This window comes from Cygnus olor, chromosome 4 (assembly GCF_009769625.2).
Source record: "Cygnus olor isolate bCygOlo1 chromosome 4, bCygOlo1.pri.v2, whole genome shotgun sequence".
NCBI classification, from domain to species: Eukaryota; Metazoa; Chordata; class Aves; order Anseriformes; family Anatidae; genus Cygnus; species Cygnus olor.
In genome coordinates, this window is record NC_049172.1 from 26,585,599 (window position 1) to 26,612,542 (window position 26,944).

Consider the following 26,944-nt stretch of genomic DNA (forward strand, 5'->3'; position numbering starts at 1 on the left):
TTCACTGCACGTCAGTGAAATATGAGTAAAGCCTCCCCATCACCAGGCAAAGGTTCAGGGCAGAAGAAGAAATAGAAAGAGAAAATAATGAAAACATGGTACAATGTTAATACATAAGACCAAAAATAAAATATAAAAAGAATAAGCCTTTGGTCCCTAAAGACTACTTTGACCACTTAGCCTGAAAAAAAAATGAAGACAAGCCTATTTCCTTCAGGTTTCTTTTCACTTTTTTTTTTTTCTGGGGTTGTCCACCACACTGTTCTTGACGTCCACCCCATCAGTGATGGAAGAAAACCCTTATGATAAACAGACTATGCAGAGTTATCAGCCAGGAGAAGTGCTTCCCCCCCCCCCCCTTTTTTTTTTATTTGGTCAGCTTTACTTAAAATATCTGTTTTTACTGTACTAATCAGGCAGGGAAGATTGTGAAAGAAACGCAGCCTATTTTCTGCATGCATGAGATCACGTTGCTTTCTCTTATTCTCTAAGAGCCTCTTAGCTACTTCCTTTTTTTTTTTTTTTTTTTTTAAAGAAACAGGTTTTAGCTGTTAGATTGCCCTTTTCCTGCTTTGGGGTTGTTTAGTTTTGGCCAGTATTTCCCACCTGCTGTTCAAGCTGTTTGTGCAAGGGATAAAAATCATAACACCAACAGGTACACGTCTCACTAGACATGCCATCTATATTAAGCTTACTTCTTATCTTCAAGAATATTAAATCTTCTCCATACATAAACTGTATGAACACAGATGTCGTGTCATCAGCAATTTTGTTAATACTACACTATGCCAGGCATATTTGAATTCTGTGGAACTGTGAGCTCAATACTCAGTAGTGGTCAGAATAAAATTGAAGGTTGCTACTCTGTTTCCATGACATGCCTATCTTCCCAATACTGTGCGAAGATCTCATCCCTCCCTTAAGTTACAGATACTAGAAAAATTTCAGAAGGAGGCAGTAAAAATGATCCAAAGCATGGGACAGCTGCAAGGTCCAACTAAGTAAACCAGAAATCCTTAACCTGGAAAAGAAGCAACTGCTAAGCGAAGGAAATAAGTAGCAATGGAAATCAGTATTTATTTTTCAACCATCTGTTCTAATAAAAGAGCTCTTAGAGTTACTATTTTAGACGATCAAGTGCACTACAAAGAAAAGGCAAGGACAAATTTTTGCTCAGTAGCATACATTGCATAGAGGTATAGCAAAACATAAGCTGCAAATGATTTGATATCTCATACTGGTGATTAATACACCACTCACTGATTTGCTGTAATCAAGTCATTGCTCTGATGCAGTTCTTCTCCTGGGAGACTTGGGATTTTAATTGACGATTCTTTCCTCTCTACCCCCTTAAAAGGGGTCACTGCCACCTCTCACAGTGACAGCACTATGCCATCCATCTACATGCTAATCCCAGTCAGTTTCTACATGCGTAGAGTCAATGCACGATATCAGAGTACCTGTATTTGGCGAGACAGTCAAGCCATCCCAGTTTCAGGTCACTCTGTCCTAGTTTCATATCAAACCTTTTTGTATCAACATCAGTCTCACTTCAATAAGCTTGATAACACCCCCTACAAACCCGATGTCTCAGCAGAAAGACTTTCCACAGCTGCAACTATCAAGAAAAAGAAGAGCTTAAGCATTTAGGCTTTACAAGGGCGAGTGATGAAGTAGTCTCTGTGTCAGTCCATGCTAATGCATCGGCAAGTGTTAACCTAGCCAGGACTGTGGCAGTTATACATGCCCTCAGTAGTATTTATACCTGGATTTTGGTTCAAAATAAAAATAAAAAAAGAAGGTAATGATTCTTCAAATAAAATGCAACTAAGCTGTTGCAGCTTGCCAAAGGATGGTGAGGGTGCTAAACAACTTCACAGAGGAAGTCTGTGGAAGAAAAGATCCACTGATATGAACTAAAAACCTGGAAGCCACCACTAGGTTTAGAAAGACTCTCAGCCATATACAAAACTGCTGGCACAACATCTGAGTTAAAGAAAAGCACCATCATGGTGAACAGGTAAGATAAAAAAGACATTTCAAACACCTGCAACTCACTCATCTAACAACTAAGAAAAAGAAACATTATTTCCCTTAACCCAAGAGCCTTCCAGACAACTTTTCTGTTACTGTTTTCTGCCAAGGATTTTGAAATCCTGGAAAGAAGAACCTTATTAATTAGACAGTTATCTATGCAAATATAGTGCATAGCAACTGTGTTCCAGATAGATGAGCAAAATTAACTTAATTCATTACTAATGGAAAAAAGATAAAAGAAAACATGGTTCTATATTGTCGGATACCTTGTTTTCAGGCACGTTAGTACTATGGAGCACAGGCAAAATGTCTGCAGCTCTAACAACAGTTAAATAGGAAAAAAAGAAGTCTATAAGCAGTAACTGACAGTTTAACTATGTCACACAAACTAGCTGTGTTTTATGCTTGCCCTTGTGATCAGGACAAGTTATTTCATGCTTCCTTTTGTTCAGAATCATTCAAGACCAAATATATTCCCTACCTAAAAAGAACATCAAGCCCTTCAATGGAAATATTTCTAAGTTATATACAACCTATTTTCCAAGTTAGTAAAGACATGTCAAACTGTTCAGTCCAGTCAGTTTTGTACCACATGTATAGAAAACAAACCACACCGATAGTACGACATGACTTTCAAGACCCTTTCTCACATCATCTATGGATAACAGGAAGATTCTGTTAATGAAACTTTCCCGCACAAATAATGAAACAGGAACTTAAGTTCTTCATGCAGGAAAAGTTCATTTCCTTTATATCTTTGTATTCTTTATTTTCTTTATCACTGTGATAGCTAAGTAGAAAAAAAGCACACGAGAGGATATTCATGTGTTGTTGGAAAAGGTAGGATCTAGATTCTTCTTGAACAATTAACCTCTTAGGTGATCGGAATTTATTTGTTATGAAGAACCACCTGCAATTGCTGATAATTACCTTCTGTTCCTCAAATAATGCTGTATTAGTTGACTATGCCATATTTTTTAATGTTACCATTTAGTGCCCCTTCAGGGCACTAAAAATGGACTGCTTTGGTCTTTCACCGTACTTTAGACAAAGGTCTCCAACCCATAGGTAAGGCCAGTTTAGGATAACCACAGTATTTTACACCATTACCTGCTGGCATATTCTTATTTCAGTGGCACTGCTATTGCTGCAAGTAGGTACTGGTGGCTATAGCAGCAGCTTTTGAATTTCCAGTTTACAGGCTGTCATATTAAGGTTAACTATTGCCAATTTGACGTTAACACCATATGCCAGACTGTAAACTGTCTCCACATGAAGTCACAACATAAGCAACTAAGCTCCTTCTTCAACTCAAGCAAGAAGCACTGTAGCTATTGAAAAGAATGCCAAGCTCTTACAGGACTCAGACTCCCACAGACAGATCAAAGTACCTAGAGATGTAAACACCAATGAGATCATTTGTTTGCAAACCATTTTTAACTGCAAATAAGGTTTAATCATCTGATTTCAGTCAGAGCCTTGAAAAATTTGCAGTCTGACATTACGAAAAATCCACCTTGCTCCTGAACTTACCTTACAATTAAATATAAATTGATGCAGTCCTCTCTTACATCATATAAATAAACATCAATTCTGAATAAAATCACAGGGACCTCTCAGTTTCACCTCACTAGTTGTTGAAACCAAAATCATAAAAGGAGAAAAGAAAAAAGAACTAACACACTTATTAAGAAATTCAGGCCCAGCCACTAGCCAAGGATTGGGTGTCTCAGATTTCAGAGAGAGGCAAAGCAAGCCTATGCTAAGAGAAAAAGCATCGGTTAGACATTTAGTCTTCTCATTCATTTACTAGCTAAAATAGTAATCTGGTAGTACATCTCCATTCATTTCACTTCTGTTTAGAAGGATTCCCCCTGCCTCCCCATTAAAATAATGGAAGACAGCGTACTACTCCAGCGTAACTTTTTTTTTAAACTAAGTACTGTAGATCTCCTCCTATAATATTCAAAAGAGGAATTATTAGTTTATCTGGCTTAAGTATTAAAGAACTGATAGCTTTTTAATGGCAAGTATGAAGTGTTTAAATTGACCTAACAAGAAGCTACCAAAGAGTCTAAAAGTAAAACACACAGATCATCATGGCAATGATCTGCATTTTCTTTCATTAAAAAATAAAAAGACTGCATACATGGAAATACACAGCACGTATAAGCATTGGTAAGATTTCCTCCCTATAAGAAGTCACGTATTTCTACTATCAGTATAACATCACCATACTTCTCATTAGACAGCAGTTTAATGAGGTAAAACATTAACTTGACTACTACCAAGATATTCGTTTTGCTGAGCAATAAAAGCAAGTTCTGATCAAAGCTGACAGGCAGTATCCCTTCTAGCCAAGGCTATGGTGTAAGCCATCCAAGCCTCCATGTGCATATCAACTCAACACGTTAAAACGCACTACACTCAACACATTTCATGATGCCTATGTGTTTGCCATAATGCTGCCGCTAAGTCTGAAATTTATGTAAAGGTAACAGCCACTGGAGAACATAGCAATCTTATGATTAATTATGCATGTAATTATGATAAATGATTACTATACATACTGACATGTACAGTAACACTATATATTGACAGCTTCTGTATTCTTCTCAGATGCACGCTTTCAGATGACATTAGGAGAAACAGGATTGTTGTAAAGCATTAATGGTCAATCTCCCACACGGAACCACAAAAAAAACCATTCAAATTGCAGATGAGAGGTGACACTAAATGAAAGGCACATCTCCATCAACTAAATAGTAAAGGTACCTACACATCTAGGTGTTAAGCCTTTCTGAAGGCTGATTCCAGTTAATGTTCCCTCGTTTTGGCCCACGTAACAGAAGGGAATTTCCCACATGAAACAAGTAGGCTATGTCATTAGTGTTATTCCCCAATATCAACCCATTTCCATATGCTTTCAACAGAAGGCATATTCACCATTGAGTAATAGCCTCAATGGCTTTGTAAGGCTCAGTTAAGTACTTAAGTATGACTGGTAATGTGAATGGCAGTACTGTGCAGGCTTGAGAGAACCACTGTCCTGACAGCTGAATGACCTACCAAGGCTACTGAAAGGAGCAGACTTACTCCATTAATTTACTGTCCTCTGAATGGGGGACAACGATGACGACAATTGTTTGAGAATTCCATGTTAGCTTTTCCTCTGCATAATATATGTGCAGTTTATGGTTCAATTATCATTAGATGAAAAAGAATTTCTTAATCCATTACTTCCCCTCATTGCACAGATTTGATTTTAAAAAATGTATCATTTTGTATTCTACTACATAAATGGTAAATTTATGATGAACACTATTGTCTACAGTAACTTATCTGGATCGGATAAGTTCAGGTCTGTGCTTCCAGCTCATCTGTATTCTAGATTTACTTTTTGTAGCAACGCAGCTATCAATTTAATTACATTACTTCCACAATCATTTTAAGTGCAGATACATTATATTGCCACTTTCTACACCTTGTGAAGAAACCAGGCTCACAAATTCTTCCAGACCTACAGACTTAATACACGAAATATACGTCTAAACATGGCTCTGGATTTTGGCAGGGCTCAACAAGCTAAAGCACAGCACTACCTAATGTCTGTGCATTCAGACAGCGTCCTGGAGGACTTGCAGAGCTGTGAAGCATGGCATCTTCCAGCTACCAGGACAGTCCGAGCCCTCCTAGGAAGCAGGACAAATCCTATATGGTGAATTCACCTGTACTTACGCTCAACAGAATGAATACATCAAAATGTTAATAAAGAGAAAATTAAAGGACAAGAGTATTCAAAAAATAATAACACAGTTGCTGCTAATTCAGTAACAGAACTGTAAAAAAAAAAAAAAAGGGCGCATGCAGGCCATCAAGAAAGTGCTTGTTTGGTCTTCTCCATGAGATTTGCTGAATTAAACACACACGAACCACCTTACACATATAAAAACCTAAGGAATGACTAACACAAATACTCACTTCCTGCCTTTATTTAAAACTTTTTTGGGAGGTATATTCTTACCACCTTGAAAAGAAAATTGACAACAGATTCTGGCTAGGACATGTACTATGATTTACTCTAAGAAAATATTTTCCATGCATAAATCATCATTCATTTCGATAAAGTTATAATGCTTATTACTACTGCAACCTCTTACTGAGGTGATTGGAGTTGTAGCAAGCAGACATGCCATTAGCAAAAATTTCTGTTTGGGAGGTGCGGGAACAACAACATCATTCATGTCTCAGTGCATGTTCTACCACTTCACCATCACAATGCAATAGGAACTGCTCGCATCTGCAACAATTAGCATTGCTTTTGACGGTACAAACAAAACCACCTCACCTGCCTAGCTCAATTTATGGATATAATTTCACAGCAAGCAAGAGGCAGAATACTGGCTCAAACTATTTATTTTACTGCAAACTGCAATTCTCATTAAAGCTTGAAGTGATGGAGAGGATTTATATAAACAATAACCACAGTAGCTTCAGACTTTTAATATAGGTTACAAGTATTATGTTAGACAAGCAAGGCACCTTTTTTTTTTTATTAAGCCAGATATTCAGAAGTATAGTGCCCATGAAAGACAATTGTTCATTTAATTTCCTAACTACCAAGTACTGGACTTCCTAATGCTGATGTTCTTCAAGTAATTCTGCAGAAACAATTTTTATGTACATTGAGGGTATCTGGGCTTTTAAGTATCAGTATACAAGTTAGATAACTGCACATTCAAGACTTGTCTGATGATATGAAAGGAAGACACATGGGAAGGATGCTTGTAACAATACGACAACTATCAATTATAATAGCAACATCTGAGTGCTAAGTGTGGCAAACAGGAAAGTGCATGAAGGAAGTGCTTGGCAGGAAGACAACTGAATGTTAACGGGAGAGGAAAGGGTGATAAAAAACCAAGAGGCTGAGTTCAATTTTACACAAAACAAGAGGAAATGACAAGAGTATATATTTAACAAAGTTTACTATGTTAATTAGAAATTACTTCCTTTCCTTCCTTTCTGTTCTGCTCTTTGACCATTGTTAAGACAACATTAAAGCTTTCACTCCCTTAACTACTTCATTTATGAAAAAAGAGAAGGAGAGCTTCCCAGGTCTTTTTTCTTTGTATTACTTGCATGTTTTTGCCAGTGCTCTTCTCTTTGCAACTTTTCACCTAGTCAAAAATTCAACTCTCGACGTTTTGCACTGCTTGTCACCTCTGCTTGTCAGGTTTTTGCCTGTTTTACAGATTTGAAGCCAAATCTAGCAGAAAACAGATTTTTCTCTAGATGTAACAATTAGAGAAGACTGCTGATTTCTGCACAAAGGGAACATTAAAGACCATAAGACTTCAGAAATCCTATTACAACTAAGAAAAAACAGGTAGCTGTAGAATAATCATCTTTCCCCTACTTGACAGCAAGTTTGTCATTTGACAGAAGTTACTATCCGCCTCATATGAGAAGTTATCCCATACAATGCAACTGTGAGGCAAGCACACAGGAAAATTCTCAACCACTTTCAATTCTAAAGCATCCTTTTGGAAGACAGAACAGTTGAAGGGAAATTTTAAGTTGTTATGAAAAAGGACTGTTTTTATTTATTTAAAAAACTAAAACCACATGCAACCCATAGAAATTTTAAAGATAAAATTAACTTACCAATTGATGCATCACCATCCAAGAGATTGTCATCTTCAGACGTCTGAAAGTCCATAATTACACCTGCTCCATCTAAAAGCTCCTCATCGCTGCTTGCACTAGTTATACTGTTGTAACTGTTTCGATAGTAGCCTCTATGAAACAGCTGCTCAGACTCCATTTAGCCGCTTTATAACCTGCATAAAGAAAATGAGTTATTTTATATTTGAAAACACAGAAACAACTGGTAAGTTTACATGAAAAATAAAACAGTATTAAGATCACAGTACTAAAAGTTACAAAAATGTAGCAGTAATACAGAATATTATACACAACATTTTACACAAGTCCTTAGATATTTAACTGGATGATGCTTCGTCATCCCCTTTCTTGGGATCTCCTTATTTTAATGATATCATCATGAAAGTATTTTACTTTCAGTAAATGTGGTTGGAATGCACATACCCAATACATACAAATTTGCACTGCACCATGGAGCTGGTACAAAATCCAGTCAATTTTTAGATTAAGAAGTGAGAATCTTTAGTCACGGTATTTTTGTAATACGTCTTCTTAGCCTACCACTTGTTTCACTCCGAAGTTCTAGTCCCTTGAACACAATTGTTCACATTCTTTTGCAGAGAAAAGCAAAAATATTCGAGTGGAAAACCTTTCAGAATCTTCTGTCTACATAAAGCTTTCAAAACCCATACATATATACCTTTGTACATAATCAGGTAAAGGCAGCAGATGGCTTTGCACATTCGGTAGCAAGTTCTGCAGAAGACTGAACACACCAGGCTTTCACAGACCAAGACGTATTCCTCCTTTGCCTTGCAAAGTGAAAACCATAGAAATTACTTCACGATCAGGGTGGGAGGAAGGGGTATGTTGTGACCACGCCTTGATTCCATGCTCTTATCTTTCCAAAGAAAGTCTTGTGCTTGTCATTTCTCAAGCATGGTCATACCTTTATTAGCATGCAACAGCCCAACCTCTGAAATGTCATGTAACTATGCAATTGCTTCCTTTACAGTCAGGGTCTTTGCTTCCAAAACAGAGGCTTCCTTTAAACAAATGCAGAGGACAACTCAACAAGGAACACCACCAAAAACATTCTGACAGTTGTCTTTAGACAACTCAGCTTGTAAGATAAAGCTTTCCCTTCTCCAAATTTCTACACTAAGTCGGATTTGCAACAGTAATGGGGAGGTATGAATGAGGTTCAATCTTCATCCCATACCTTCCTGAGCACAGTATTTTCACTCAGTTGGGTGCTTGAAAAGCATGTATTTCGTTCACCCCACCTAATTAAGAGCTATTAGGCTCCTGCCTTTCCAAAAATCTGCACATTTTCTAGTATTGCTTTCCTAAAAAAGATATAATTGGCAAGGGAGTTTATAATTAAGACCATTTTAGCAATGACTGTATCATTTTTACAAAATATTTTATATTCACATGCAGTACATGACACTAAAGCACCATGTCCCTTTTCAGCAATAAGAAAATTTCATTCCCTCCGAACAAAGGAGATGGCCCTCCATCTCCCTCCAGATCTTTTCCTTATGCACTGTTTCCTCTGCTCATCCTCACATTCTCTAACCATTCACTGTAACTGCTACAAGGCTATATGCACCATAAACATCCAGCCAGCTGGCAGCTCTAAAAATAGATTATAGGACTTCTAATTCCGATCTCTCTCCTCTACCCAGCTGTTGAGCCTTGTGAAGTAGAGCTGAACTGGTTGGCCAATGTCAAAGAGTTATTAGCAGAGGTCAAACAGCTTTCTCCTATTGGCAAACAGCTTGGCCCTCTAAAGAGCAAACAAGTTACTGAAAAGAGGTGAAAAGTGAAGTGACAAAGTTTACAGGGTAGCTGGGGACGGAACTGTCAGCACTGAGCAGCTGGGTGATAACATAAGATAAAACTCTCTACTGATAACCACGAATTGAGTCGATGCAGGTAGGGAGGAGAGGGAGGCAACAGAACCAATCCTAATTTACCCTAGGGATTCTGATGGGACTACTACCATTCCCAAATGAAATGGTACAGTTACAAGAAAGAGCTCAACATGCACCAGCAGTCCCCAAATTAATCAGCTACAAAGTACTATCAGGTACAAGAGAACTTTGTACTGCCGAAAGTCCAAAAGGACTACAGAAGAGCTAAAACAGGTTACAAAAGATCACAATGATGACAGAGTACAAAAACAGGTTTCCTTCTACAGGGCAACAAAATGGATCAGGGCTCTTCAGTCTGGAAAGATGTAACATGGAAGACAACATCAGAGGAAAAGACGAGGAGGAAGAAAAAAAACATGAAAAGCTATCAAAGACAACAGCTCTGGTAGGAATACTGGAGGCCAAGAGACAACTGTGTATGCTTATTCTCAAACTCTTCCCTAGAGATCTACTATTGGTCAAAACAAATCCTTTTGGTTTGACCATTCTCACTCCCTTAAAAAACTGTTCATAATATTTAAAATTTAAAACATGCTTTCTCTTCAAACACATTTCTTTCATCCCTGCGTGAGGATTCTTCTTACCATTTTACAGGCACTGAGAAAAGCTCCTTAACGGACAGCCAAGAAAATTTCACACCATCATATGATGAAGCAGATCCTGATTGAAAATACATCTGCTTACACCTGGAAGCATCTCCATTTTCCCCAAAATATATCAGATTGTGATAATTTATTCAGAAGCTACACTTAGAATGATGCAATAGATACAAGTTGTCACACAGTAATTTTGGCCTTCCCGTACAGTACCTACAAAGAACATGCCAGAAGAGGTCAGACCATAAGCAGTCCAACTATTTTGCTATTATGCTTACAGAAACTTCTGTTAACATCACTCTGCCTGGATCAGTTGGGTACTATCATAAATGGAAGACATACAGCAGAGCTGAACTGAGAACTTTTGGACTTGCTAGATGCGTACGCACTTCCTGCATTGTCACCTATCTCCACAATGAAGGAAGAACATTGTCTCTCTTTCATATATATATTTAAAATAAATATAAAATAATAAAAATATAAAATATAAAAAAAAATCCTTTATATTGAGCTCCACAACTTCAGTTAATCTTACCACAAGCCTGCTATTCATAGTAAGGGACATAACTCTCCTTTTGGAGGTCTGTTTAATAACTTTGCAGAAATGTCAGAGCAGTACATTACAGGTATTAAATCTTCCAATAACAGAGAAAATGCTTTGAACCTGGTCTACAATAGACTAGAACATTCAATCAGTCAGAAACTGACAGACAAAACCAACAGACGTCCCAGAGCCAGACCAAAAATACCATGAGGAGTCCTGCATGCCAACTCCTCTGGCACATACGTGCCTCCAGTTACATGGCATGGCATGATATCACAGGCCTTCTCTTGTTTTGAAATACCATGTCTCCTGCTGCAGACATACTGCTGCTGACAGACCTCTTCAACAAGCAAGCAGAAGCTGTGACACCCAAACCATTCCTGCCGAGCACCCTAACCAAGATTAAGAGTTGTACGTTCATTCTCTGCATTCCCTGAGTCAGGTCCTCAACTGCTTCGTATCTGACATGGTGTTACAGATTACTGCCTTCCAGCAGCACGCAGCAAAGGCGGGAAATGAAGGCCATCAGAAAGTCAGAGCTCAATAAGCTTCACACAGGACTGAAGTTTTACTTGTTGAGAGCACGTCAGTCACTGGCTTGCCCACCACCTCCACCTGCAATTAAGAGTGTGGGGATGACAGCTGAGGTCAACACACAACAGATTTTCTTGTGTGCCTTTAACAGAAGGGCTTGTTTAACAAACCGGGACACAAAGTTAGGGATGCACCACCTCGAGCTGTGTTAAGTGTCAGAGTCAATTTAAAAGCACGTGCTCATGTGACCTTAAAATACTGTTATAGCACGCAGAAGGTCTGCCCTGCCCAAGGAAGCAGAGGGTGTGGACAGAGCTAGCACACTCCTCCTCCAAAGCAGACTGCTGAGAACAGCAATAAGAAAGGGAAGGAGGAGCCAGCAGGGAGTTTTTCTGTGGCTACAGCTGCCAGAGGAGAACCAGACTCGTGCCCAAGCCAGGCCAGTGGGGATTATCTTTTGTGGACGCTGGAAGGCGGCATTCACACACAGCAGCCTGCACAAATGCTTACAGAGTTGTAAAGAGGGAGAACAGAGCAGAGGCAATGAACCAGACAGCCTGCTGTTTTATACGGTCAGATTCAGCCCGCAGATTCCCTGCCCTATCCAAATGGGCACTAAAAGGCGAGTGGGGGAAAGATGGGGTTACTGAAGAGAAACTTCAAGCAGGGAAACAAGGTATCATCTGAATGCCAGTGAAGCCCAATACCCTGAAAAACTAAATAAAATAAACCATGCCTGATTTCCAGCAACTACTAGTTGCCGTAAGTATTTAATAAAACTTTTTTTTCCAGCCTCGATTACTGTAACAATGCAAGATAGAGGGTTTATGAGAACACTAAAGGTATTACACTCCACATTTTTATGAAGCATCATAGTTTTCATGCATAGGATGGTTCAGACAGAAAGCAGACTCAAAAATCTTTCAGACTCTTTGAAAAAAAAAAGTAGAGAAATAATGCACTGTAAGAATAAAGAAAGAAAATCTAAGCAACAATCAGGGAGCTCTTGAAACAAAGAATTCAATCCCACACACATACCCAAGTCTTCTGCGAAAAGAGTGTAACAGGAAAAAGGTGCAACTACTCAGTCATACTAACATACTTCCAGGATGTCCTGATCCATCAAAACTCTTCTACAAAGCAAGCTAACAGAGAAGCCTCTGACACTGAAACAATTAAAAAACAAATCAGAAAAAATAAATAAATCATTAACCAAAAAAAAAAAAATAGAACAGTGTATCTCACCTGCTACAACTAAGGAGAGGGAAGAGAGCAACGAGCATCCAGGTATAGCAAATTGTGCAAGATGTAATTAAGTACAGCACAGACAGGAACTACACTGGTAAAGGGGAACAGCACAGAAACAGCTACGTGTATAGTTGACAAAGCATATAAAGCTATTAGTTTTCCATACAGTTCAGTACCTCAGGCATTTTTCTTGTCCTCAAACACCAGACATCCTGCTTATCTTTCAAGCCCTACAAAGGAAAGGTCAAGCAGAGAAGCGAGTCAGCTGAGGGAATCACTTGCAGTGCAGCGAAGTGTCTCTGGAGAAGATGGACTAGGACAGTAAGAAATTTGATTTACAGGACATTTGTTGTCAGGCAATTTGCATAATCTGTAAATCTCTGGTATGTGCTCCATTGCCCCATAAATACATAAGAACACTTTTCTGTATCTCAAAGGGCAGGAAACAAAAGACATTTTAACTTTTTACTGTCCTGGGACGTGTAGAAGGGGGTGGGTGAGAACTCAAAGCTAGATTCCAAACCTGCTTTAAATAGCTGAAAGAAAAAGCTGCTGCCTTTTTTTTTTTTTTTTATAAGAATCAACAATAAAACACCATATAGTGTTGAAAAATGATCTTGTTAACAGAAGAGCTCTTTCCCAAACTCGGAAAAACCCTGATAACCCCCAACTCATTGTAATAATCATTTTTTCTGTTCAGTACAAACAGCTAAGAGCTGAACAGAAGTCAGTCACATGACCGAACTCATGCATAAATTCCTCCAAAACTGACATGAGGACAGTACCCAGTGAGAAGTGCTATGCAGACATAAAACAGAAGCAGATAAAATAAAAACTTAGAATGCAATCTTTCTTCGCATATAAGAACATGGTCTAGAGTAGGTGAAATGCAGTGGTACCAATAGGAATCATTTGCTGAAAGTTTTTGGAAGAAAAATAGGATTTAATAGGTTTTACCTGGTAAAAGCGTTCAGAAGTGGTATTTAATATGAAGTAGTCAGGAATTTTATACACATCCTCTTAAATATACAAAAAAATTGAGATATAAAAAAAATCCCATATACTTTAAGAGCAGGTAAAGACTAATATGACAGGCGCCCACACAAATTCAAATATTAACATAAAGCATGTGTGTGTGTATGCATATATATATATATATATATATATGTACATATCAAAACAACTGCCTAAAAGGTTGAAGCGGTCGAGAACATCTTGGAATATTGAATTCTAAACCTTTCATATCGCATTTATTAAAAATACTGTACTGTCTGCATTTTTGTTGTTGTTTTTTAAATAAGTGCACCCTTCAGAAAAAAATGAGTTCAGAAATAAACCTTTTACAACAGTTTTAAACCAAAGGCTAAGCTGGGTTCATACTTTTATCCTTAGCCTCATCGGCATCAAGATTACATTCCCATTTCCACTGCAGATCCAGCATACATAGCCTCCATTTACTTACGTTGCCTGTCATGTAAAAAGAGGTGAACAAAGTAAGAGCATCATTCAGCTTCCAAACTTTAGTTTTGGAAAAGGGTGAATGAACTGTGAGGAATTTTGCACTGTATTTTATATATATATATATATATATATATATATATATATATATATATACACACACACAACTAGCAAACTATTCCTTTATACACAAACAGGAAGGCTCAGAAGTCATACACTTCAAACCCAAAATGGAAGGGAGGACAAGAGAAACAGCAGTTTTCCTGAATTTCCTCAAGTTAGCAGAGAAAAAAGTCCTCACAGATACTCAAGAAGCCAAATTGTTAAAAAATAGGGAATGCACATGGTAACTTTACAAAAGCAAATACACAGGTGATTGCTTTCCACAGTGGCATTCAGAAAAAAAAAAGTGGAACTAATTTAAAAAGTCTCAGGATTGGGACAGCTCCTCTTGCAGCCATGCAGTGAGAAAGGATCTCTCAAATTTTTGGTCATACTTAAAATAAAGTCAAAGGAGTACAGTCAGTTAACTGAGGTTACTTGAGTTAAAAAAAATACAGAGTTATTAAAAAGCATCTAACTCAATTTATATAGCAGGTACTCTTGGAATAGAAGAGAAAAAGTAATTTCCAAAAATATACATATAGAGAGCTTGTTGCAGTTTTATCCACGGCTATTTCTAGAATAAAAGTCATGTTGATGGCAGAAGACACAAACTCAAGTGTTCTTTAAACAAGAAAGCAAGGACAAGCACAGAAACACGGCAACAAAACAACATGAAAAAGATAGTACTTGTAAAGCAGGAATATAGTACCTTTTTTTTTTTTTAAACTGTAACTAGAAAACATTGAGACCCGGTTTCTAGATTCTACTAAATCTTAGTATGCTTTACAAACACTTTAGTTATGAAAGCTTAACATAACAAGTCTAAAAAGTTTTTCCACTTTATTGATACATACCAATACAGAGTATCACCACTGGATCTGATCTTCCCAAAAGCATTATCAATAATAAATACTCATTTTATAGCACCTTTTATCTTCTCAGCTTAAAAACACTGAGAACTGCCAGCTTGTTTACTGGCTGCATACTGAAGTCATGCTTCCAGTCATATGATTCCAAACATTAAGTGTATTGACTTGGGTTTGCACAAAGAATTCAGAGCTACTTCATCGCCACTCTAAAATGTCAACCCCTAAGGCTGCAGCTACCCAGAGATGGGACAGCTGAGGAGTTTTACCACCTGGCACAAAGACTTCAGCTTGCTTGATGGAAGGGACTGCTTCTTTCACAATCAAATTACTGATGTGTATACTCTTCAATTGCTTTCGAATAAAAATAGCTGAATTAGCTGAAAACTCAGATTTACACTTACTCATCTCATCTCATTTACTGGTGCATTAGAAAAATCTCCACTAGCAGAACCAAAGAGTAATCTCCCACAGACACAGTAATAAGCAGCTAAATGAGGTCTTCTCTTTTTTTAAATAAAAACAAACACTAAAAAAAAAGCAATCTAAGCATGAAATTAAATATAAAAGCAAATATAACTCAAAAGTTTAAGCTTCACAGGCAAGTACTGATCCTTAGCCAAGTTGTGGAAAAAAAAAAAAAAACACAACCAAACCACTGTGTTCTTAGCTGCCACTTTGGTGCAAGCCTAAAATACGTGTAAGGTCATAGAAGAGCTTGGGTTGGAAGGGACCTTAAAGATCATCTAGCTCCAAACCCCTGCCATGGCATTACTTTTTAAACTAATGGTTCAGTACCTACGGCTGAAAATATTCTCCCTAGGAAAGAAAAGTTGGAGACACCTCTTAGAAGAAAAAAATCATCACTCGTGTTCTTCTTGTGACCACATTCAGATGAGAGCAACACTAAAATTCATTAGGACGACTGAAGAGTAAAACCCGTACTTCATTTTTCAAGTGCAGAAACTCTGACTGTGGTTTCCGTTGCAGACAACATACCGTTTGTCTGGTGAGTCCTTGGCCATGATATTTGTTATCTGTTTGATGAAAATGGACAGCAACAGTGTGCAATCTTCTCTGTACATCTTTATAGAATTTTGTTCATTCTGAATGTGAACTTGGGTTGCAATTATCTGAGGGGTCCAGAGACAGAGCAGAGTTTTTACACAACACCAGTACTACCAGAAGCCCTGGTATTTATACTACTTTCATCTTTTTAGAGAAATGCACCAGACAGTCCTTAGCTGCGTGCAGAGATTCCTAAGTTCAGGGTCACACCTGAGTTAGGTGCTTTTCAGATAATTTTGCTTTTATATCCAAATGATCTGAAAGTACTCAAGGAAGTAAAAGAAACTCTAACAGAAAGGAAATTAGATGCCATCACAGAAGAAAAAGGCTATGTGAGCCAAGACAAAGAGTGTATCAGAGCACTGACTCCAGGAGAACGAGAAGCGCATGAGAAGTATTCATTCTTGAGAGGCAAAATTACACTTCAGGATTGTCAAATTGGAATCTGAAAAAGCACCGCTATTCCCAGTTCAGCTGAGCACCTTGACAATAGCCGCTACCACAGATTTGTAGGTCTTTGTACGGAATTCCAACTTCTTCATAAACACACTTAACCACCTGAGATCAAGGCAAAATTGTACAGTCTTCCAAAATACAGCACAGGCATACAACCACTGCTTATGTGAAAGCATGTGGGGACCCCTGGTGGTTCCTGTGTACTTACTTCCTGCGGATCCCTGTCTTTCCCTAGTACTGATTTTCAAACTTGAAACAGGTGAAGAAACACCAGCTGCTGAGGTGTACAATGGTAAGAAATGATGTCTTCAGCCACCAAAAAAGAGAAAAAACATGGGGAGTAGGGTTACTTTCTTCTTGTAACATCCAGCAGACAGGTTCATACTTCAAGGCGAGGAGCGCTGACAATAAGCTTGCTCTTTCTTGCTCTGCATTCTCTTAAGCAGCGGTGTTAGGAAGGACTGAAGGGATCTGCAGCCACCACCTGCGTCTAGCTGACGGCTGCCCTTCCTGGCTCTAACTACACAAAAATCAGGTGACTTCTGTCAGTACAGTATTTCTGCCAGTTACTAATTACCATTCTGGTCTTCTTCAAAGGATGGGGTAAAAAATGGTTAAAAGACCCTTGAACCTCTGACATTAATAAGAATATTAACTGTTTGTTTCTGTTTTTTAATAAGAATACACAGACTAGCCACAGGAGATTCATCCACCCTAAAAAAAAAAAAAAAAAGCTGTGAAACCCCAGCGGCACAGACACCACCAGAAGTCAAGTATTCACTACACCAACTGTGTTAACAGCTCCAAACACACAGTAAGTTCCTCTGTCCCGGTGTGAAGCTTAGCTGGCAGGTACAGCTAATTCTAAAATTATGCTGACTTCAGCAGGGTCTACAAATGGAAGACAGGTTTTTGGCAGGAGAGTCTAAATGGAAGTTCTTACTGTTAAACAGTGGTAGCAAGTTAAAAGCAAGAATCAAAGTGGCTATTTTAGGAGGGGAGAAAGAAACTGTCTTCTTCAGAGATTTTTAATTTTGCAAAGTTACAGGAAAATAAAAGATTCAGCAACACTTTACTGCAACACTTCTCGTTAATGGAGTACACCAGGTCAGTTATCTTCAACGTGCATTACACAACCACAAAGATGAGCTCAGTTCACCGGGTTCACAGATTAAGTTTATTAAAATATATATATATAGATTTAATTTGTTAGGGAGGAATAAACATTGAGATTTTTGTACCCGTGGTAATAACATGAATACTTAGTGTACCGGTCATTAGGTCTCTTTAAGTGTTCTGCAGATTTATGGACCTTGTTGGGTAATTTAAGAGAACACTCGTATCTTAGCATAAAACAGAAAGAAACAGCTAAGTCTGTAATACCGATAATAATTTTAATCATTTCCTTGTCCTTGTTATGTTCAATATGAGAAGTTTTACACAAAACTAGCAGCTAAAAGTCAACTAGTGATTGAAAAACACCTTTTTTTTTTTTTCCTTCTCCTAATACTACCCCTTTCAAAATCTGTAGATTCACTTTTCAGAGTTAGCATTTGGAAGTATACAGGGAACTGCATTTTTTTCCCCAACGGGTACATAGGAAACACATTAATAACAGAAACCTCATGGGAAAAGCTGCAGTAGATCAAGTACTACAGATAAAACATCAAAACCCAACAAATCTGGCAGAGAGCACTAACTTGGAGATAAGAGGGGAAGGAACTCAAACAATATTATTGTTCAGGAAAAGGAGTACTTGAATTTTAACTGGCAGGATGTCAAAATATTAAGTCACCTCGATAACTGTATCTGTAACTTAAAGGTATCACTGAAGTGAAATTACATTTTTACTATTTGAATTAGGAAATGCTTCTTTGATAGATTATATTGTGGTACGAACACTCAGAATGTACACTTCAGTAGTCTCTTTTATTAACTTTTAAGAAGAAGTTATCAAAACCATAAAAAAATAAAGAAAAAAGTAACCATGAGGGTTGCCCTTACCAAAGGATCTGTGCTATAGGACAGAACATGATTCACATTTTCATTCACTGTTCCTCCTTACCCTCCCAAAGTAGAGCACAGAGCCTATTTCTGTAACTAGAAAGCCTAAGCAAAATGCAAAACAAATGAAAAAGATGAACATCTGGAAAGTTATCTCAAAGTTAGGTTGTTTTTTGTGTTTCTACCTTTTAAAAAGGGGGAAAATCTCCCAAACGGGTATTTTTACAATGCTCTAATAGACACTGTTTAAATGAATGTTGCTTTTTCTAATCATTCGTACAGATGATTTTTAAAAAGGCTTCCAATATTCAAAAACAAGTTTCAAGTTAAATAGCTATGAAGATTTGTAATTGTCAACTTTCTAATACTCTGAGCGTCTTCAGCAGAGGCTACTGAAGGACCATGAAAAAGCACAAGTGCTATGCAGCAAAGTCTGGAGCAGCATAACTCATAGAAGCACAGGTAAAAAGATGGCCTGACACCTGAAAAGCTTAAGGAAATTAGCCAACGCAAAATCTGCATTTTCAGGTATGATATAGAAGAGGGATTGATGCAGAGAGCATAGATTTGAGCACTCGCTTTCACGGCACTATCATGATGCTGGCTGGGACAGAGTTATTTTTCTTTGTAGAGGCTCACACAATGCCGTGTTTTGGACTTTTGACGAAAATAGCGGTGACAGCACGCGGATGTTCAGCTGTCGCAGAGCAGCTTGCACAGAGGAGCCTGCCCCAGGAGCTGGAGGGGACTCAGTGAGGACAGCTGGTCCAGGCTGCCCAAAGGGATGTCCCACACCGCCCGGCCTCACACTCCGCGATGACAGCCGGGGCCAAGGAGGAAGAAGGGGGCGACGCCGTTTGTCTCCCCAAGAAACCACCCCGTGTGAGGAGCCCTGCTGGCCTGGAGCAGCTGGCACCTGCCTGCCGGTGGGAAGCAGCCAGTGGGGCCCGGTCGGGCTTTACCTCAACCCATGAGTTTTCACACTTAGCTTTCTGATTCTCTCTCCCCATCCCACCTGGGGAGAGTGAGCAAGCAGCTGGGTGCTGCTGAGCTGCCTGCCAGGGCTATGCCACAAGAAGCAGGCAGGTGTAAAGTTGAGGTGTTTGGGGAAAATGAGCAGGGAGAGTGTACAGGCAGACTCACGTGCGAGACCACTGCCACTGCTGACCTCGTGCAGGTGGTTACAGCTGCTGCCAATGAGGTGACAGAGCAAGGAGTTGAGGAACAGGCAACCTGGAGTCTGAGAACTAGGAAATTCACTCTTTAAACAACCTGAGTTGGCATAAATTTCTTTAACAGGAGAACTTCCACTTTTTTTTTTTTAATTATGACCAAGTTGTAAATATCCCTACTGCCAGACGATTGTGAGAATTGACCCTGAGAACTCGACTGCACAGTAACACCTATCCATGTGCACACGAAGTCACACAAGTAAGGGGAGGAAAAAATACAGAGTGTTCCTAGAATGCCCTTTGGCAATGTTTGTCAGCTTGGAATGGCTGTCCCAGCTTCAGTGCTCACATTCAACCAATGCAGCTCTGCTATTCAAATACTAAATTACAACACACACAACCCCAAAACCCCAAAGCAAAATGGGAAAAACAAAACAACGCATCACATCAGAAGTGCTTATTGAGCGAATCCGAGAAAATAAACCACTCAGCTGGACCCAGCTGTGCATAGAATAACCAGCTCACAGTGAATTCTCACTTGCAGGTTCCCGAAACATCAGTTTGTGACAAACATTAAGTGGAAAAAGAGAACAAGATGAAGTACAAAACTGCCATGAGAGAAAAATGCAGACAAACTCATAAAATAAGCAACTCATAAAATAAGGCTCTGAGCAATGCGTTCATGAACAGTGAAGACCAACTGCTGCAAAGGCCTTTCCTGGCTGAGGATTTGGATAGGCTTGTTCTTATTAGAAGTCAAAAGTACAGATAGAGAGAAAGGATAAAAAATGACCCCATGATTATTTTAACTTGCAAGTACGCACCCCAGACAGAATAGGAGTAGTGTAAGCCACTCATAAACAGGATACCATAGAGATTGCAAAAAAAAGACAGACATGGAGCTCCATAGACCAGTGAAAATATGTTTCTAGAAGTATTGCAACACACATTGTGCACAACATCTACTACTGCTAAGCAAAGAATTTAAAGGACAGACATACCAGCAATATGTCAGTATGTATGGAAGGAAACAAAAAACAAGCTCCATTTTCCAGGGCACAACATAGGGTGTATTTCCACAAGTGCTGCAGATACATGCAAAGTCATTTTGTTTCAGGCTGTGAGTCTGAAGCTAGCTGCAGTTTCCCCAGAGCAAAATGCTCCCCATTTCGACAGCCCAGAGTACTGAGCAGCAAGTTTACGTCTGCCTGCCAACCAGAGACGTCAAATTTAAAAACCTTAGACCGTTTAACTGCTTTGCCTTAGAAAAAATGATAGTGCCAGCTGGTGAGTTCTCTGGGGATTCTTATTTTACTTTGCAGGTAAGCATCCTACAGTGCACAGATGCATTGTTTAAACTTTGCATTACAGAACACTCAAGTTTGTTAAAATAGAGAAATCGCATTGACAACTAGGTGCTTTCGAATCTGTCACACCAGCATGCCTTTCCATTCCAGTAGCTGGTTTTGCCGAGAAGCATCCACGTTGCTAAGGGACCCAGGACAGAAAATCCACCGCAGGGCCACCAAAAGGGGAGAACTGAGAGCCAGGAAGTACCAGCGCACCTAACGCTTCAATAAGCACGAACTTCATTTCTCTCACGAACTCTGTGCCACGAACTTTGAGGTCCTACAACCCTAAGAATGAGGTGCAAGTACCAAGAGGGATTGGAAATGCATTCCATTTTGGCACACCTTTCCTAAAATACTTTTAATACTGGTGCTTAACTTCGTCTTTAAGCCGAGCACCAGGCACATTTTTAATTCGTTGTTCAGGCCTCGTTTGTGCCTAATTCGGCACCTCGAAGTGTGACACAGCACATTCATCACCCGACGGCGAGCACACCCCGGCAGCACCGAGCTCTCCCCGCTCGCAGCTGCCCGCTTGAAGCGCGAACGGAGCGGCAGGCGGCAGCGCGACACCCAGCCCCGCCGCTCCGCACCGCACCGCACCGCACCGCGCCGGCCGGGACGCTGGCGGGCGGGAACACCGCCGGCCTGCGGGCCGCCGCCACCGGGCTCCCCCTCAGCCGCCGCAGGGCCCGGCAGGACGCAGCGGGCCGCCCCCGCTCCCGGCCCCGCTCCCGGCCCTACCTGCCCGGCAGGCGCTGCCGCATCCTCCCGCCGCGCGCGGCCCCCGGCCCAACGGCCCCCACCGGCCGCCAACGGTCGCCCCTCGCTCCTAGCCCCGCCCCCGGGGCCTGGGGCTCCAGGCGACTTCCGGTTGGCGCAGCCGTGAGGGGGCGGGGCCTGGCAGCGGCCGTTGGGCTCCCCGGTCACGGGCGCTGCGGGGGTAACGGCGGCGCCGCCCTGCGCGAGGCGCGGCTCGGGGCTGCCCCCGCCCGCAGCCCCCGGTGCGCTCCCCCCCCCCCCCCCCCCCGCGCGTCACCCGGGTGAAGCGGCGCTGGGGCTAACGAGCGTGCTGCCCCCGCTCGGCCAATGGGAGCGGAGCCGCCGGGCCCGCCCGCCAATGAGCGCTGAGGGGGCGGGGCGCGGGGGGGGGAGCCACGGTGGGTTGAGCGGCTGCGGCAGCGGCGGGAGGTGAGCGGGGATGGGCTGGGATGGGATGGGTGTGGGGGGCGCTGCGGGACCCAGCCGGTCCGGTCCGGTCCGGTCCGTGCCGCCTGGCGCTGCGGGGTCCCGGCCGCGCCCCTCATCCTGGTGCCAATCTTGGGGGGGGGGGCGGCGGCCCGTTTGGGCCGGGCTGGGGGGCTCGGCTCCCTTCGGCATGACTCGGCAGCGCTCGGCTCCCTTCGGCGGGGCTCGGCTCGGCTCGGTTCGGCGGCTGCCGCCGTGCCGTCGGCGCCCCCCCCCCCTCAGTGAGGTGCCGCCGGGCCGCGGGGCGGTGCCGCCGCTGCTCGCCCGGCTCCCGCCGCGCAGCCCCTCTCCAGACCTAGCGAATTTAATAAAGTCGTCTGAAATTCAAACCGTGTCCGACCCAGTGTGCTTTGCCGCTGCCCAGGGGATAATAAGAACGTTAACACTTGAGTTTTCTTACAAGCCGGTTTTCCCACTGAAGCATCTTTCACATCCGGGGGAGGGAGCGTCGCAGGCCCGCCGTTTCCCCTTATTTTCCTTCCTGCTTACCCTTAATCCTGCTTTCTTCCCATTCCCAATCTTGCAGTAAAAATTAAGTTCTCCTGTGTCTCCTGTTTGTTGCTGATTAGTTCATTTGGCTTAATTTGGCTTTCTTTTTGCTCTACCGAGATTCTTCCTTTCAGTCTGCTTCCATGGCATGGAGCCCTCATTTTCCTGAGACTCCAGCAGCCGCCGTGTCTGGTGTGTGGTAATTCTTTGATAGAAATAAACGTTCCCACCCCACGGGGAAAGCCTCATGTAAAATGTGCGTGGATTGCAGCTAGTAAGGCCTGCTGGAAGGAGGGTGGCTGCAGCACTGCACAAGTGCTGTCAGTGCTCTCAGGTGATGCCTGGATGCAAAAAACCTTAAATGCCTTCTGTCTCTTTCCACTTACAGTCCTCAGGGCATGGGAGGTTCTTCTGCTGTGTGAAAGACGGCCTTTTAGTCAGCCAGGAATTTGTCTTGATACTTATCGCTTTGGTCTTCATTTGGGCCAATTCTCTTTGCTCTCCTCTCTCTTCCTGGTATTGGCTATACCTTTAACTTTGAGTCCTTTGCAAGTTTTGTGTGAAAACATCCCACATGCACCTTCACTGCCCCCTTCCAGAATTATTAGGGAAAGTAAGAGGATTCCTCAGGAGCTTCGCTTGGAAGAGGTACTGCTGTGCTACCTGTTGGTTTCGTGCTAGCTACTTTCTTCTTCTTCCCTGCCCCTGTTACATGTCTTGTCCCAGTTTCCATCTTTGTGATTATTTGTGGTTTGTTTGTTTGTTGTTGGTTTTTTTTTTTTGTCATTCACCTAATGAAATGCTTTGCAGAAGCTCCTATAGATTAGCTGTATAAGTTGTCAAGATCAAATCATATTTAAAAGAGAGATGTGAAGTTGGCTCGATAGAGTCTACTTCTATTAAATTCACTAAGGGCTTTATTGCACTGTTTCTCTGTTTGATTATTGCTTCTCTTAAATTTGTTCAGGTAAATATCATTTGGATCACTTCCATCTTAATGGAAGTGTATTAGAAAGCTTGTGGTTTTGACTCCATTTCATTCACTTTCATTTCCCCCGGTCACTATGTTGCTTAGCATCTTTCCTTTATATTTCTGGTGATTAGCTAGTAATGAGATGTGATAGTTATTCCACTTGCAGCTTGCTAGTATCTTATTTTTACCAAAATATTCTTAATATAAAACTTGAAATGCCATCAGCATTCCACTACATAATGCAGTTTAATCTCAAAAGCTAGTCCAAGTACTGAGAGAGTATATTAAAAATACTGACTTGCAGCATTTTGTAATGAACACATTTTCTATGTAATATGGACAAATAATGTAAGTTTTCAGTCAATTAAGGTTATACATTTCTATATATATTCAATATTCTATTCAATAACGATTCTAAACTTGACTGGGAATATCTTGAATTTAGTATTTTTGGCTTTATTATAGTGAGTAATATCCAAAATGCTGCGTTTAGTGCTTCTTAAGAATTAACAAGGAGGGATTTTTCCCCTCCTAGCATACTTTCCCAAGTAAAATTGAACAAAAGATTGTTAACCAGATGCTATAGTGCTATATGATGTCCCCTCGCCAGCTAAATCAGTAATTATAGCCACTAACTGCTTGCTTCATTTAAAGATTAAATGCACCCTTTTTTTTCTTATGTACTGTCTGTTGAGGTGAAAGATTGTAGCAGTTCTAGCAATGCAGCCCTTTTTCTACACCAACTGAAAAAACTGTACAAAAATAGAATTGAGATAAGAGTAGGTAATTTACAGAAGAACTACAAAGCAACTGATGCAACCGAAGAGACAAATTAGCTGACATTTTAGTTTAAAAAGAAAAAAAGAAATGTAACTCCTTGTTAGGCTGGAAGACTAATTACAGCTAACTAAATCTGTTTTGTGTTTTTTGCCTAGCACTTGAATAAAGATGCCTTAAGAAGATAACTATGGATAAGTATATTAAAGTGCAAAAAATCGGAGAAGGATCCTTTGGGAAAGCAATTCTTGTCAAAGCTAAAGAAAATAGCCAACAATATGTTATTAAAGAAATTAACATCTCTAAGGTGAGTGATAGTATTAATTACTGATTTATTGTTTTTGTATTCCTGTCCTCAAAAATCATTATCTTCCTTTTGAAGATGTCAAATAAGGAGAGAGAAGAATCAAGGAGAGAAGTTGCTGTGTTGGCCAACATGAAACATCCAAATATTGTCCTGTATAGGGAGTCATTTGAAGGTAAGATTAGTTAATAAAGTGGAACCTGAGATAATGGTAGTAAGTGACTTGAGCAGTACTTACAGCATGTAATTTAAAAATCAGTGTGTTTTCTCTCTTTACTCATTTTTCCATCCTTTTATTCCTTCAGTTCTTTCTGGTTGTAGTTTTTCACAATTTCCATGTACGTAAAAAAAAAAAAAAGAAAGTGCAACAATTACATAGAAATATTCTTGCCCCTTTCTAATATGATTCAGTTTTGGTTGATGCTTAGATGAAGGGGTTGAGTTTTCCTTTTTCTCTGGAGTGTGAGTCTCCTTGAACAATTGTGTGTAGTCTAACGACTTGGATGCATATGTGTTTTAAAAATAAGTATGGTCTAAATTTGGATATTGACAAACTGGCAAGAGCAATTTTATCTTGGTCTGCTGTCTTAGAATACAATCTTCAGTAATTATGATCATATCATTGCTTTCAGAGATGGAAAAATAGAAGGGACTGTTTCCTTCATCAAGCTTTGAAGGAAGGAGAAATTTAATTCCAAACTGTTTTCACAGTGAATGTCCTGGAGAATAAGCAGAACAGATAAAAGATTGTGTGCCATAAAGAGCAAGACTATAGAGCCTGCTCTGTAACACTGTGTTGTTGTTGTTGTTTGTTTTTTTGTGTTTTTTGTTTGTTTGTTTTTACTTTTTACAAGATAGATCCTGTAATCTGTAGTTCATGTTACTTCTTGCTGAAACACTTTGACTTTGAACATACTGATTTGGTTTATAAAACAGAGCTATTTCAGCATCAGGTCCACAAGAAATCCAGGCCGCTAGGATAATCATTTAAAGTAATTCCAATTAGAAAGCTTAAGCAAGATACAAACATCTTTAAGCTTAAAAAAAAATAATCTTGTTTTGAAAGACAAATTTTGGGAGCATTCTGTGAAAGTGAGACTTGAGTGACTCAGATGCTTTGATTAGGTTTGACTCAGTTTAAATGTTATAATTATCTCTAATAAGAATTTTTCTTTTTAGCAGCATGTGATTGATTGTATGTATTTATTCATCTCTTCTCAAAATCATGTCTAATCTATGAGTAGCGTAGGTCTTGTTGTACTGCCATATTTGAGTTGATACTCATGAAATGTTACTGTTTTCCTTGATACATGGGTAGCTTGCAATTTGTTTCTGCCTAATCTCTGTTCACTAGTAGTTGGAAAAGATTGCTTTGGGGAACAGAACTGTAACTTCTCATCAAATATATTATATATGCTCAAATTTCATAGTGAAAACTTGGGTAAGGTTTTTGTAAGTTTCTCCAAATTTCATTCAGAAATGAGACATTAATGATTTCCATCTGTCATTGCCTGCTGAAAGTTTTATTACTGGTCTTAGGTCTCAGAAATGACCTGTAAGTCTGCTATGAGAGCTGGTGATTACCACTTAATATAAGTAATATCTTGCCCAGGTAAAACTGCAAGACAGAATCAGAAAGATAGAGACAATTAACTGAATTAGGTCAGAAGATGTCTATTTTTAGGGTAGGGTTCTATGGGATATTTGAAACAGCAAATGGTTTTAAGAACGATTTTATATTATTTTTATTAAGTGACATGTTTAATTTCATGGTGAATCTTAGTATGTCAATGATATCTGAGGCTGCACATGAAAACGTGTAATTTTTGGTTGCTTTTTGTATGACCCTTATAAGATAAACCTTTCCAGTGAAGATATTTGTAATGTTATGTTAAAGGTGGGTAATTTTTTTCTTCCTTTTGAAATGTTTTTTGTTTTGTTTTGCAGAAAATGGCTGTCTCTACATAGTGATGGATTACTGTGAAGGAGGAGACCTGTTTAAAAAAATAAATGCCCAGAAAGGAATCTTATTCTCCGAGGATCAGGTAACAACAAACTGATGCCATAGTGTTTTGCTGCATGATCCTTTTTTCATTAGTTTCAAGATAT

The 26,944-nt window shown here is 40.0% G+C and overlaps 2 protein-coding genes across 12 annotated transcripts in view; one reads left to right on the forward strand and one right to left on the reverse strand.

Annotated features, from left to right (window-relative positions):
- CLCN3 (chloride voltage-gated channel 3) overlaps positions 1-21,935 on the reverse strand; it is a 62,197-nt gene extending 40,262 nt beyond the window's left edge. Inside the window, exons 1-2 of one of the 3 annotated variants that reach the window (XM_040556596.1) lie at positions 21,789-21,935; positions 7,705-7,880 (exon numbers count right to left, since the gene is read on the reverse strand). In XM_040556596.1, the coding sequence (XP_040412530.1) occupies positions 7,705-7,864 (160 nt within the window). In that variant the 5' untranslated portion in view covers positions 7,865-7,880; positions 21,789-21,935. Of the gene's footprint in view, positions 1-7,704; positions 7,881-14,983; positions 15,209-21,788 lie in introns of those variants that run through there. The other 2 variants (XM_040556599.1, XM_040556597.1) reach the window with 2 other exon arrangements.
- A 111-nt stretch (positions 21,936-22,046) lies between these two features.
- NEK1 (NIMA related kinase 1) overlaps positions 22,047-26,944 on the forward strand; it is a 43,642-nt gene continuing 38,744 nt past the window's right edge. Inside the window, exons 1-5 of one of the 9 annotated variants that reach the window (XM_040556586.1) lie at positions 22,049-22,235; positions 22,902-22,973; positions 24,690-24,838; positions 24,914-25,010; positions 26,783-26,880. In XM_040556586.1, the coding sequence (XP_040412520.1) occupies positions 24,722-24,838; positions 24,914-25,010; positions 26,783-26,880 (312 nt within the window). In that variant the 5' untranslated portion in view covers positions 22,049-22,235; positions 22,902-22,973; positions 24,690-24,721. Of the gene's footprint in view, positions 22,236-22,901; positions 22,974-23,021; positions 23,430-24,689; positions 24,839-24,913; positions 25,011-26,782; positions 26,881-26,944 lie in introns of those variants that run through there. The other 8 variants (XM_040556591.1, XM_040556589.1, XM_040556593.1 and 5 more) reach the window with 8 other exon arrangements.